Source organism: Podarcis raffonei, chromosome 1, assembly GCF_027172205.1.
Source record: "Podarcis raffonei isolate rPodRaf1 chromosome 1, rPodRaf1.pri, whole genome shotgun sequence".
NCBI lineage: Eukaryota > Metazoa > Chordata > Lepidosauria > Squamata > Lacertidae > Podarcis > Podarcis raffonei.
The window spans coordinates 121,115,402-121,129,563 of record NC_070602.1 but is presented as its reverse complement, the minus strand read 5'-3'; the positions used below and the strand labels follow the sequence as shown (position 1 = coordinate 121,129,563).

At 44.7% G+C, this 14,162-nt stretch overlaps 1 protein-coding gene across 4 annotated transcripts in view; it reads right to left on the bottom strand.

The window, feature by feature from the left end:
* The window catches only part of HECW2 (HECT, C2 and WW domain containing E3 ubiquitin protein ligase 2), a 186,251-nt gene that overhangs the window by 65,740 nt on the left and 106,349 nt on the right, over nt 1-14,162 (bottom strand). For 3 of the 4 annotated variants that reach the window (XM_053360466.1, XM_053360447.1, XM_053360463.1), the window contains 5 exons: nt 11,006-11,106; nt 5,940-7,310; nt 4,463-4,558; nt 3,128-3,278; nt 2,262-2,365 (listed from right to left, as the gene is read on the bottom strand). In XM_053360466.1, the coding sequence (XP_053216441.1) occupies nt 2,262-2,365; nt 3,128-3,278; nt 4,463-4,558; nt 5,940-7,310; nt 11,006-11,106 (1,823 nt within the window). The remainder of the gene's footprint in view (nt 1-2,261; nt 2,366-3,127; nt 3,279-4,462; nt 4,559-5,939; nt 7,311-11,005; nt 11,107-14,162) is intronic. The other variant, XM_053360454.1, reaches the window with a different exon arrangement.

Below are 14,162 nucleotides of genomic sequence, written 5' to 3'. Positions count from 1 at the left end.
GTTAATTAAAATACGGCTTAAAATGCAGCCACATTTTAGTAGTAGCCCATAAATCTAGGCCATAAAGGGAGGAAACATCAGATATTCACCTGAGCCAGGTATCCATGCTGGTCCTACATGGGCCAGCAAAAAAAAAGGGGGGGGTTATACCAAATCCCATATAAGGGGTCAGAGTGAGTCTAAGCCGAAAGCCTGGCGGAACAGCTCCATCTTGCAGGCCCTGCGGAAGGATGTCAAATCCCACAAGGCCCTGGTCTCTTGTGACAGAGCGTTCCACCAAGTTGGGGCCAGTGATGAAAAGGCCCTGGCCGTAGCTGAGACCAATCTAACCTCCTTGAGGCTCAGGGCCTCCAAAGTTTTGTTATTTATGGACCTTAAGGTCCTCCAAGGGGCATACTAAGAATTAGGTAGAATTCCTTTACTTTTGTTATAGAATACTCTTTTCTCGTTCATACTTAACTGTAAGCGTTTTGAAATTAAATAGGCAACCCAAAGAATGCTTGTTGGATCCTTATTTCAGGTGAATAATGAACACCAGCCAGTCTATAACAATCAGACCTTGGGGGTGGGGAAACAATCAGATTTTGAAACACTAATGTTTTCCCTATACTTTACAAGTCTGCTTTTTATTTACTATTAAAAATGCATAAACACTATTTAAAAAAACCCCAGGTCTGGTTTTTAATACGTGAGAGTGTATTATATATGATAATAATAGGGTTATTATTATTATTATTATTATTATTACAGAACCCAACCATAAGCAACTGGGTGGAATCGTATTAAGCTTAAAAATGGTGGTGAGTAGTAAAATGAGGATATTCCAGCTGGAAAGAAAGAGGAGAGGAGAGGGAGGGGCAGGAGTTAAGGGAGAATAAAAGTGATAAAAATTCACCAAGTTCTTATCAACCCAATGAATTCACTACAGGCCATTGCAAAGATGAAATCAGCTTAACCAGCTGCAGTTTACACTACTATATATATTATACTTTTAAATAAATCTGGATAGCCACTACAGCAAGGTGTGGTTGCATGATGTGGAAAAGCAGGTTTTGCTGCTGACATTTATTATGCCAAAAAAAAAGTAAGTAAGTAAGTAAATGAACCCACGGAGATGGAAATCCAGGATTAACGTAACAAACTTTTGCTACGGCTCTTTGGGTGAGCCACACTTTTTGTCCTTTTGACCTCACATGCCTGCTACAAAATGAATCACTTAAATGGTTGCATTTATTTCAAATGTACCTTTTTAATGTAGAATTGGTATTGTTTGCAGCACAAGGTTTGCAAAACTGAACTGCTTTTGTATTACTGTGTCACGGTAAAGAATGGTTTAGGCTGTGCATGAGCAGAAAAGAACCTAGGCAAGCCTTGCGACTCACACATTCCCTATTCCCCTCTTCCTATGCAGCCAAGTATGAGAAATTAGGAAGCTTTTGCTTTGTTTTAACTGCAGTTCGCCATGTCTTCTACCATTGTTTTATCGGTAAATTCGCTATGATGTTTTTGAGTTTGATGTACTATGCACTGTCTAGAAGCAGGGATCACCAACCCGGTGCTGGTGGACAACATGCTACTTGTGGAGTCTTCCAGCGGTGCCCATAGGCCGATGCCCCAAACTGTGAGCTTTCTTTCTTTCTCTCTTTTTAAAAAGAAAGTATCTTGCACTCCTAGAAAGAACGTTATGGGGCAAAATGTGCAAGTACCGTCTTTTTTGTGTGTATAACACACACACACACGTGTATGACGCCCCTTGTTTTTGGGGACTCCAAATTACGAAAATGGGGAGAGATTGTATCCGTGTATAAGACGACCCCCAATTTTAAACATATTTTTTAAAGAAAAAAACCCTAGTCTTATAGACAGAAAAATACGGTATCTTCTAAGAGATTTCTGTGAAATGGGAGTGATGTGGCTATATTTTTCCTGGTTCTGAGATATGCGTCCTGTTGTGATTGGACAACAACAGCATGTGTGTGTGTGTTGTGTGATATCCATAATCAGGCCAGCAGGAAATGGCCAAATTCCCACGTTAACCAGAAGGCTGTTGGAGGTGGCTGGGGCTCCAATAGTGTGTTATACCACGCCCCTTCCACAGCAACCATTTTGTGACTGGCAACCACGGCACTTTCTCAAAAGTGCCCACTAGTTCAGTCGGTGGTCCTTGGCCTGGAGAACACCGTTGGGACAGGTGGCATAGAAGCATAATGAAATATAAAAAAACCAACAAAGGAGAAGTGTGGCACTAAATGGGGCCTTACCTGCATTAGGCTGCTGGAAGTCTGCATCCTCGCCAGCTCCATCCATAGGATTTGGGTGCTCCTCCGGTCTGTCATTAGTCATTGTCCGTCGAATGCTCTGGTACCTGAAGTTCCAAGACTGGTATTATGTATGGTACCCAAGAAATACATCAGAGACTCCAGCACACTCAACACACTGATACACAGCCGAAACCAGAAGTCAAATTGTTAAACAGCTTTCCCTCAGGCTTTAGGGATCAGGCCTGGGGTTGGGGGTGCAGGGAGTAGTCCAGCACAATTCTTTTTTTCTTTTTCTTTTTAACTTGAGAACTTCTTCATGACATGATCCTAGCCTATCAGGAATCAAGTAGTGAACAAGTTGACATCAAAGATCCACATAGCCAACTGCGATTTAGCTACATGACATCATCGCCATCAAGGGCAAAAGCAGCTCATCAAGGGCACACTCACTTCCCACCTTCCATCCCCAGTGCCGGGTTGCCGCTGTACATAAAACGTCAATATTATAAAATAATTCTGGAAATCTCCATCAATATCTTCACACCTTTTCAAGTGGCGCCCCCATCCCCGGTGGTCGGAAACAGAAGTTGCCTTTCAAGAGCTAAGAAAACATGAAACTCACCCCTCCCCTTCACCGTAACATATCTTGCATGCTTATTTACAGACTGGAAGGTCATTATTTCTGGATTAACAACAAACCTTACATATGGTGTAAGTTATTTCCAACCAGGCAAAGTTTTTTGATTTGAAACAATGATGTCTGATCGTCTTCTTCTTCTTCTTCGTTCAGAACAATGGTACATGGCAGGAAAGATATTTTTTTAAAAAAACCTGCATATATAACAACCAATTTGAATAATACTCACCTGCGATTCAGTTGCTCCATTTGCTGTATGGAGTTGGAACGCTGAAGAATCTGTTGGGCCGGGGGAGCTGTGGGACGTTGCCACGTTGTCGTCCTGTTCACGTGGTCCACGTAGAATATCCTCCCGTGACTGTCAATGCGTGCCTCCCAATCTAAGGTAAGAAGACGCATTGTAAAACATAAGGGATTGGGTATTTTAAAGCAGTGCCTCCAAAAACCTCTGCTAGCTAGTATCCCTATTTTCTTTTTTTGGCATTCTTTTTTTGGCAAAATCACAGGATGTGGGTGGTGCTGTGGGTTAAACCACAGAGCCTAGGACTTGCTGATCAGATGGTTGGCGGTTCGAATCCCCGCAACGGGGTGAGCTCCCGTTGCTCAGTCCCTGCTCCTGCCAACCTAGCAGTTCAAAAGCATGTCAAAGTGCATGAAAATAAATAGGTACCGCTCTGGCGGGAAGGTAAACGGTGTTTCCGTGCACTGCTCCGGTTTGCCAGAAGCAGCTTAGTCATGCTGGCCACATGATTCGGAAGCCGTACGCCGGCTCCCTCAGCCAATAAAGCGAGATGAGCACCGCAACCCCAGAGTTGGCCACAACTGGACCTAATGGTTAGGGGTCCCTTTACCTTTACCTAAAAGGCAAAATCAGCAGCCTTTTCCTCATTACACCCAATGCAGAGGTGCAGCAGAAATCTGAAAACACAGCTTAAAGCTCAATCATGCTGAGACCTAGCATGTAGACTCCTCTGTACTCAGGAGCTTTCCGTTATTTCATGGATTTATTCCTCATGGCAGACTAGCGATCCTCTTGTGACTCACTTATGTGTCTTGATGCAATGTTTGGGAGTTACTGATTTAGAGACTTTATGGAATGAGCTCCATACTCAATGAAAAAGGAGGTAGCTCAGTGTTAGAACACACAAGTTGTGTGTGCTGAAGGTCTCAGATTCCATCTCTGGCCTCTCCCATTGGAAGGATCTAGTAGCAAATGACGAAAAAGGCCTTTGCTTGAGACCCCAGAGAGTGGCAGCCAGTCAAAGTAGACAGTACTGAGCTAGATGAACAATAATCTAACCTGTTATAAAAGCAGCTTCCTATGTCCCTATGAAACAATTCGATTTCCACTGGGGAGGACATCACAACAGAAGCGGCATCTCCAGGGACATGGAAGCAAATAGCTTCAAGCACATCCATTTGCATTTTTTGAGCCTGGTGAAACAAAATGTGGCATGTTTCACACACAACTTCTGGTTCTCTCAGAAATCTACAGCAGCGCTTTCCCCTTTTATGGGGGCATATACCCTGAAATCCTGGGAATTAATAAGGAGAAGCTTCTCACTTGGTGGCAGGGCCTCATCCACTCTCTGATAGCGACTAACGTCCTGGCGAACCGAGGGAAGAGTTCTAAGAGGCTGGTGCCCATTAGTTTGGGAACCTAAAAGACAAAGAAGCTGTTTCACTAACAATTTTCAACGGAAACACGAACAGTGTCACACTTTATATTAGGGTTTTCCAAATTTGGGTCTCCAGTTGTTTCTGGACTACAATTACCACCACCCCTGACCACTGGTCCTGCTAGCTAGGGATGGTGGGAGTTGTAGTCCAAAAAAGCACAGCTGGAGACCCAAGTCTGGGAAATCCTGCTTTAGATGTTCCAGAGGAAATCCTAACTGAAAGAACAAGTTTGAAATGATCACCCAACGGTCTCCTTTTCTGAACAACATGCCAATGTGTTTCTCCAAATTGTCACAGAATAGACTTTGCAGATTTATAGCAGGCTCTCTCTCTCTCTCTCTCTCTCTCTCACACACACACACACACAATACATGCAAACTGCTTTTGATCGTTACTAAAACACACTGTGCTGTTATCCTCATCAGAACATAATTTGAAAATTGGAAGATCTGGGGTTTTATTCAGTGGGGGCACAGCTTCACTGATACAGGGTTTCAGTTTCAGGAAAGTCACCCACCCTCCTGATGCTCTGTAGGACGCCGTCCACACTGTGCACTAGGAATGTAAGAAGAGCCTACTGGATCAGGCCAATGGCCCATCTAGCCTAACATCCTGTTCTCACAATGGCAGCCCAGATGCCTGTGAGAAACCCTCACGCAGAACCCGAGTTCCGCCCACCCTCTGGAAAGGTTTTGTGGGAGTGCAGAGACTACTGGAGGGAAAGATGAATAGAGGAAGGTCAGTTGCACGAATTGCCTTCTACTCAAAGCCATTGGCCAAAACTTGAAGACCTTGCTCATCACTCCATGAGAACTCTCACACAGGGACCTCTTGGTCTATGAATCCCAAACTTCCTGCTGTTCTTGGACTACAACTCCCATCAGTCCCAGACACCAAGGCCAAGGGACGGGAATGATGGGAGTTGTAGTGCAACAACAGCTGGTGACCGAAGTTTGAGAAAACAGTAATTTGACAGATAGGAAAAGTAAGATAAGTAGATGGGAGGCTAGAACAGCAAAACAATAGCACGTAACTTACACACCCGCACACTTCTGAGCATGTCTAGGTTTCTCAACGAAAGGGAGAAAACCCTGAAGGGGTGTGAGAGCCTTTGCACAAGTGGTTAATTATCTGCATGCATATTCTCAAAAAATATAAATAAATAAGGTCTGCTGATGCTGCTGGATGCAACGTTTTATTATCCAAAACGTAATTCATGCGTTTGAGATAGCTAATGACTACTCTGCACTGTAAACTGAGTCCATCACAGAATGAAATGAGGTGAGGTGGGAGGGCAAATACAACATACAGATGGACTCAGCAAGGCACATAATCAAGCAGTCTGCTCTCACAATCATTACCTCCCGTGGCTCCATCCACCTGAGCAGCATCTCCCTCGCAAGCAGCCTGCACCCCTGCAGCCCCTTCCTCCTGAAGCTGACCACGTGCAGCTGCAGCCTGCAGGCTCTGCCTCCTCTGCCAGATCTCCTCAGCCTCATCTCCATCCTGTAGCCCGCTGGCTTCAGGCAGCTGCCCCTCCTCTGGAGCGCTCGGTATGTTCACTGCAGGCAAAGAGGCCTGAGTGCACACAACTTCCTGGGTCTCCAGGGCGGGCTCGCTGCTGGCAGCATCCATGGCGCAAGCTCCCTCTTCCTCCTCCTGGGGAGAAAAGGCCGGCGTCTCCGGAAACCGGGCGCTTTCAAAGGAAGAGCACTGCGTGTCGGCGGACGAGTGTCGGGGAGCCGTGCCTTCATTGCACGAGCCGTCGGCCCCTTCCACATCACTTTCTCCCTCTGGCCTAGTGCTTGATTCGCTTACACTCTCCGTACGGGCTGCGTCACTCGGCTCAGTTTCTGATGAAAACTGAGAAGGTTCTGATCCCTGGTCGACGGATTCAGCCTCCCTAATTTCTCTTCTGCCTGCAGGAGCAGACTCGGGAGCTCCTGTGTCCATCTCCGTGGCAGGCTGCTGTTCTGCCTCTTGGGGGATACAAATTTCACTGCCAGGTGGGTCAACTGGTCCGTCATCCTGAGGCTCTTGAGGATTTTCGGTTTCTTCTCCTGCCTGCTCTGCTTCAGGAAGCCCTTCAGAGGTCTCCTGCTGGCCATCAGAAGGTTGCAATGGCATTTCCTCTTCTGGAGCTCTCTCGCTTTCCTCAAGGCCCCCCTGGCTTTGTGCAGTTTGGCTCGGTGAACAGTTTAAGCAAGTCACTTCAGCGTTCCTGGCAGCACCATTCAGCATGACTAACCCACCGCCATCATCGTCATCCAGCAATGACTGGAACCCCAAACCTTGGTGGTATTCATGCTCCTCTTCATCGGAGTCAATGTGAAGCATAGCATTAAGCCTAGTGTCGGTAGGGAAGCTGCTCCTCAATTTTGGGGACGGCCCAACAGTTCGCTCGTTGCAAACGGACGTCCCAGTCCTAGAGTGACTGCTTTGCTCTATTGCATCCAAGTAGTCGTTCAGGGAGTCCTGGCGGCCTCTGGGAGGAGATGATCTGGAAGCTGCAGAAGTCAGATCTTCCTGGTCCGTTTCCAGAGTTGTACTAGTCCTGAGGGAATGCCTTGTGATGGCATCTCCAGTTGATTCCTCAAGGATCGGGCCGTTTGAGCAAACTGGAGGTGGGTCATGATGCCCTGCAGGCACATCTTCATCATCAGAAGGACTCCCTAAATCTCCGTTTACAGAGTTTACTCCTAGTAGCGTCCCCACAGCTTCCGGCGAAGAATCTACAATGAAAAATGCAAAGAATGACTAGCGACATAATGATAATTTATTATTTATACCCTGCCCATATGGCTGGGTTTCCCCAGCCACTCTGGGCAGCTCCCAACAGAATATTAAAAATACGATAGATCAAACATTAAAAACTTCCCTAAACAGGGCTGCCTTCAGATGTCTTCTAAAAGTCAGATAGTTGTTTATTTCCTTGACATCTGATGGGTGTGCGTGCCACCGAGAAGGGCCTCTGCCTGGTTCCCTGTAACCACACTTCTCGCAGTGAGGGAACTGCCAGAAGGCCCTCGGAGCTGGATTTCAGTGTCTGGGTTGAACGATGGGGGCGGAGACGCTCCTTCAGGTTTACTGGGCCGAGGCCGTTTAGGGCTTTAAAGGTCAGCATCAACACTTTGAATTGTGCTTGGAAACGTACTGGGAGCCAATGTAGGTATTTCAGGATATAACCCAGAGGAGACTCACAGGAGTATATAACTGAGTAAAAACACTAAACTCTGGGGGCAGGTATTTTTCTTGGTGGGGAAAGTGAGGGAAGTTCAGGTTTATGTTAGCAGCATGTATGGGATGTTTATGCCAACTGGTTTGGATGAAGATGTTATATTTATTTAAGCCTCTCGCCACCTTTCACAATGGATATGGGGCCATAAATCTAATGACATGTACAAGCTCTTGAAGTTCACTGCTCCACCAGTTTAGAGTGTGGGCAGTAGAAATGAAAATATTGTGACAGCAGGTATGGAAGCCAGCTGTACCACAACTGCCATGTCAGGGAGACCAGCTGCGCAAGAAGCATTCGGTAGGTTGCCACCACAGTCTTCTTGACCCCCTGGCTGTTGGCTGCGAGGGACAACTCGGCTATGAGCCAGTTATTTGCCCTGGTTGAGAGAACATCCAGGTAGTGCCTCCTCATCACTGAAAGAGCAAAGCAGTTTTCTTTCTTTGTGAATCATCATGGGCACGCATGTGTAGGATGAAGCCAATTACCGTATTTTCCGCTCTATAAGACGCACCAGACCATAAGACGCACCTAGTTTTTGGAGGAGGAAAACAAGGAAAAAAATATTCTGAATCTCAGAAGCCAGCACAACAAGAGGGATCGCTGCACAGCGAAAGCAGCGAACCCTCTTGCTGTTCTGGCTTCTGAGATAGCTGCGCAGCCTGCATTCGCTCCATAAGATGCACACACATTTCCCCTTACTTTTTAGGAGGGAAAAAGTGAGTCTTATAGAGTAAAAAATACGGTAGTTTCGACGGTAAAAAGACAATGTTCCTTGCGCTTTTAACCAATGTCCTTTCCAAAACCTCGTCAATTCTTTTTTTAAAAAAAATAAGATTAAGAGACCAAAGGGGAAAGACAGAATGGTGCTTAAAGAAAAACAAAAACAAACATTAAACATCTAGTTAACCTATGGAAGGCTATTGCTCACAAAGGCAGAATTGACACTACGTGCAGAAACAGCACGTAGCGCCTTTGGTTGGTCAAAGGTGAAAGGCTTATATAAAACCGCTATGCTCTGTATTTAAGGTCTTTGAACCCAGGCAGCTTTGACCGACAGGTTGCCTGGCACAGCCGATGAAGTTCAGTGGCATGCATGAAAGGCACTATTAACACCTTGGGAGAGCTGGTAGATGGGCAGCTGTGGTGTGAGAATATCTCAAAGGATATCTCAGTTTGGGGCTCAGGTTGTACATTCCAAAGCAAGGGGATTTATGGGGAACTAGAGACATACTCATGGAAAGGCAGATCCAAGTCACAGTGGGGCAGCTAGGGAACCAGGTGGGGCAGATGGCTACACAGAGAGTATATACACACTCACTGCAGCTTTCTTCCACAGGATCATTTTAAAAATTGGTGAGGTTGTGCGGGGGTGGGGTGGGGGGACGACAACTAATCTTATGAAATATACCATCATGAAAATTCCTGCAATGCTGTCAGTTCTTTCAAAACCAGTTCTGGAGCATGTATGGTGCTCAAGAAAAGACACTTAACCGCTTTTCTGAATTGCATGATCTTGCACATGAACTTAGGCTTAGCACGTAACCACACATTGATATATAGCAATGTGGGTGTGAGCTTTTTACAAAACGGTAATATAAACACTGCCTGATTTAAAAAAAAAAAGAAAGCAGGAAAACCAGAAGCACATTCTGTACCACGTGCCTCTAAAATAGATCAAAGGTTTCATATCAGCTCGAGCTTTCAATTTTATTGCAACATAAAATGAACAGCCTGTGAATATAGCATTAGATCCACATTCCCAAAATAAAGAGAAAGAAAACTTTAAAAACATTAATTTATAGATTTATACAGCACCATCGAAGTACTCTGCAGAATAAGTTTTATATAAAAGGGCCCTGCTCTAAAAAAATTAGCAGTCTATGCTTCACTCTATTTTCCCCCACCCCAGGCAAACCGGAGAATGTTAGATTTGGGAATATTACCGTACTTTTCGCCCCATAGGGCGCACCGGCCCATAAGGCGCACCTAGTTTTTTTTTGGGGGGGGGGGGAATAAAGAAAAAAAATTTATTTCCCCCCCAAGGCGCGAGGCTGGGGCGGGGGGAAGCCCGTGCTTCCCCCGACCCCAGCCCCCAGAACAGGCTGCTCTCCGCAAGCCGTGGAGAGTGTCCTATAGGGCAAAAAATATGGTACATAAAATGGGAGCGAAGAGGTGACACTGGTAGCTTTTCTTAACAAAAATCAAAGCTTGCTAGATACGTAGAGCTATCTAGGCATACTACAGCACAACTGCAATTGTTAAGGAAGTGAGGAACTGGTCAGACAAGGATTACTCTCAGAAATGAACAGTAAAATAAAGGAATGTAATAAAGCTAGGCACATAAGTTATATAAATGTAAATAAATAGGGTGCCTTATCAACATGGCCATAATCAGATACAAGAGATTATAAAATGGAAGGTGTAGCCCTGCATTTGTCTGTGTACAGCCTTGGTGGGCAATAATTTGGAAGGATCTGGTTAGGAGGAGTGTAAAGGCATAATTTTGCCATTTAGTGGAAAGGGGTGGAGTGATTAACAAGATACAGACTGGGAGAGTGGGGCAAATTGAGATTCTTTAAGATGCATTGGTTTCAATTTCTATCCTCCTCCCCCCCACCTCTCTTTTGTTTCCGTCTGGCTATTTGGTTTTGTGGATAGTGAAACATCTTTTACATATGGCTGTGGTTACACTGAGTAATAAAAGGTAAAGGTACCCCTGCCCGTACGGGCCAGTTGTGTCCGACTCTAGGGTTGCGCGCTCATCTCGCTTAAGAGGCCAGGAGCCAGCGCTGTCTGGAGACACTTCTGGGTCACGTGGCCAGTGTGACAAAGCTGCTCTGGCGAGCCGGCAAAAACGCCGCACGCGGAAACGCCGTTTACCTTCCCACTATAAAGCGGTACCTATTTATCTACTTGCACTTACGGGTGCTTTAGAACTGCTAGGTGGGCAGGAGCTGGGACCGAAGACGGGAGCTCACCCCGCCGCGGGGATTCGAACCGCCGACCATGCGATCAGCAAGTCCTAGGCACTGAGGTTTTTACCCACAGAGCCACCCGCGTCCCCACACTGAGTAATAGTGCACTATAAATCAAAATACGACTCAAGACACTTGGAAAGATGTAACCGGCCAAACATGAAACATCTTCCACCCAACAGCAAATGTGCATGTTTTTGTTGCAAACTCTCACCTTCATGGATCGAAGATGTAATCTCTACCTTGAACTGAAGATAGCCGCTTACATGGTCAGCTGGAAGCCTTCTGCCAAGGTTGTAGCTGAGAATTTGGTCTCTGCGAAGGAGAAGAAATATATGAGGTCTCTCTTGTGCTCTGTGTAACTTTCAAAGTGCTTTCAACCACACCTGAACCAAAACAAAACAAAAAACAAAAACCAGGGGAGACAGTTCCACAAATGTTTCCACTGAAAGTATCACCACAATTTTTTGTTTGTTTCTTTGTTCAGTAGTAGAGAAAAAGTCCAGAACTATTTTCAGGAGAGATGGGCCAGTCTTCCTTGTCAGACTCTGCTCCAGAAGAGGGCAATGAAACTATTGCAAACAACCTGATCCAGCTAAGGAGAACTGTATAGTGGTACCTCAGGTTAAGTACTTAATTCGTTCCGGAGGTCCGTTCTTAACCTGAAACTGTTCTTAACCTGAAGCACCACTTTAGTTAATGGGGCCTCCTGCTGCCGCCGCACCACCGGAGCATGATTTCTGTTCTCATTCTGAAGTAAAGTTCTTAACCTGAGGTACTATTTCTGGGTTAGCGGAGTCTGTAACCTGAAGCGTATGTAACCTGAAGCGTATGTAACCCGAGGTACCACTGTATATGGAAGCAGGCTACCAAATATTTATCAATAGATTTGTTAGCACTACAACCCCTTAAATCTTCTCCAGTTTGGTTCAAAATCTGAGCCAAAGAAGAATTCTTGGCTCCCCCACTTGCTTCTGCTGCCCTTTTCTGTCTCCAAAAGCCATTTCTCACAATAGCCACCCCTCAAGCATACTTCCTTGTTTTTTTTGCACAAAGCCCTTGGGAGAACTTTATCTCTCTCCTCTATTTTCTCTGTGTGCCTTCAGTGCCTTGTCCACCATAGCAAATGAGTGAAAGTAAGGGAGAAGTTAGTTTCGGCAGTGAGGGGGATAAAGTGGATGGCTTTCAGAGATGGCAGTCCTGTGAACCAAGTCAGGAAAACTACCCGATATGTTCTGATTTAAGGGAGGAGAAAGAGAGACTGGGTAATTTCTGAGTTAATCCAAGGTGAGCTCCTGGGAGCTGTCTCACATCTCTCCTCATCACTTACAAATCAGGATCCACACTGTGAATTTGATGCACATCCAGATGTGGATGTTGTAGTTCTGCAGTATGTTGCTCTCAGTAGGATGCATCTCTGAATGTTAAACTAATCTCTGAAGCTACAACTAATCCAGAATGCGGCACTAGACTGGTGACTGGGGGCGGCCGCTGAGACCACATAACACCGGTCTTGAAAGCGCTACATTGGCTCCCAGTACGTTTCTGAGCACAATTCAAAGTGTTGGTGTTGACCTTTAAAGCCCTAAAAGGCCTCGGTCCTGTATACCTGAAGGAGCGTCTCCACCCCCATCGTTCTGCCCGGACGCAGAGATCCAGCGCCGAGGGCCTTCTAGCAGTTCCCTCATTGCGAGAAGCAAAGCTACAGGGAACCAGGCAGAGGGCCTTCTCGGTAGTGGCTCCCGCCCTGTGGAACGCCCTTCCATCAGATGTCAAAGCGATAAATAACTACCTGACATTCAGAAGACATCTTAAGGCAGCCCTGTTCAGGGAAGTTTTTAATGTGTGACATTTTAGTGTATTTTTGGTCTCTGTGGAAGCCGCCCAGAGTGGCTGGGGAAACCCAGCCTGATGGGCGGAGTACAAATAATATATTATTATTATTATTATTATTATTATTATTATTATTATTATTATAAAATGATGTGGCATCTAGATGTGCAACCCATTGTAAGCAATGCTGTGCAGACAGACAACATCCACATGAAGACCTGCATTTCTATGCACACACCCTAGTTACAGTGTGGATCCTGTTTCTACATGCAAATCCCCGTCACTGGACCAGAGACTTTTTGTGCTAAAATGGAGGTTTATGGCAGTACACTATGGCAGGACAAGGAGTATCGGTCTGGTTACCTCATCAATAGACTGACGCACTCCCTCTTTTCCCTCAATTTAGAGTTTTGGTAGTATGAGGGCCACTAACTGGCTATGTGGAACTGTTTTATCACCACAGCAGCTATTTAACCCCTTGCTGATTGAGATCACATAGGCAACGGGAATATAAAACTTTGTTTAAAGGAAAAATGCCAAAGAATAAACAGTTGGGAGAAGAAGGAAGCTAGAGTGGACAAACATGTAAACAGTAAGACTAAGGGTGATCGTTTCAGGCCACCCAAAAGCCATGATCGATTGCTATTTTGTTGATGCTTTAAATTACGTTTCACAGATATTAACTGGTGTATCTTATTGCATTTGATGTTGTAAGCTGCCTATATGCATTTTATGAAAATGTGGATCATAAATATTCAAACAAACGACTTTTTTGTGCAAAAATACACAAAAATACATTTTTGTGCAAAAATACATAAATGTTCACAATGCTAGTTTTACTTTCCTGTGTTCTTAACAAAATACTGAAGTAGTCACAGCAAACACACACACACACACACTGTACAGCCATGACTGGCAGATAATGGAAATAATTATAAATGAATCTACTGTATTTCCTTTAACTGTCAGATATTCTTCAAATTCAAAAAAAGTACATAATTCAGCGTTATAAAATATTAAGTGGAAATATTCTGCCCCCTGGTGGCTTAAACAAATGTATTTATATTCTCTCTTCAGCTGAACACTACAATAAGAATAGTGAACTACTACAAGAGATGGGAAATGAGCATGTGAGCAATTAAGCAATATCTGAAAACTTGCCTAGAATAGTAATGATGATATTCTAGTACCCAGCAGTGTGCAAATTTATTTAAAACACCTCTATCAGACTAGCATATCAGAATTCTTGAATTTCAGATTGGAATCAGATTACTATATCAAACAAAAAAGCAACATAGTACTCAAAATTATTTGAATACTTAAAAAAAAGAATGCCAGCATTTCTTAAGAAAATAACATTTTGTTCTTGAGACTATGACCCATGTTCAAAGAACCTTGAATGTTTTAGAACACTAAAAAGCAACTAATTGGCCCAATGGGATTCTCCTATTGGGGGGGGGACCAAGCTCAGCCAAAATAACCTGATCTAATCTTGTCAAATCTGCAATGTATTTTTTCTTACCTGCATCAACACCACC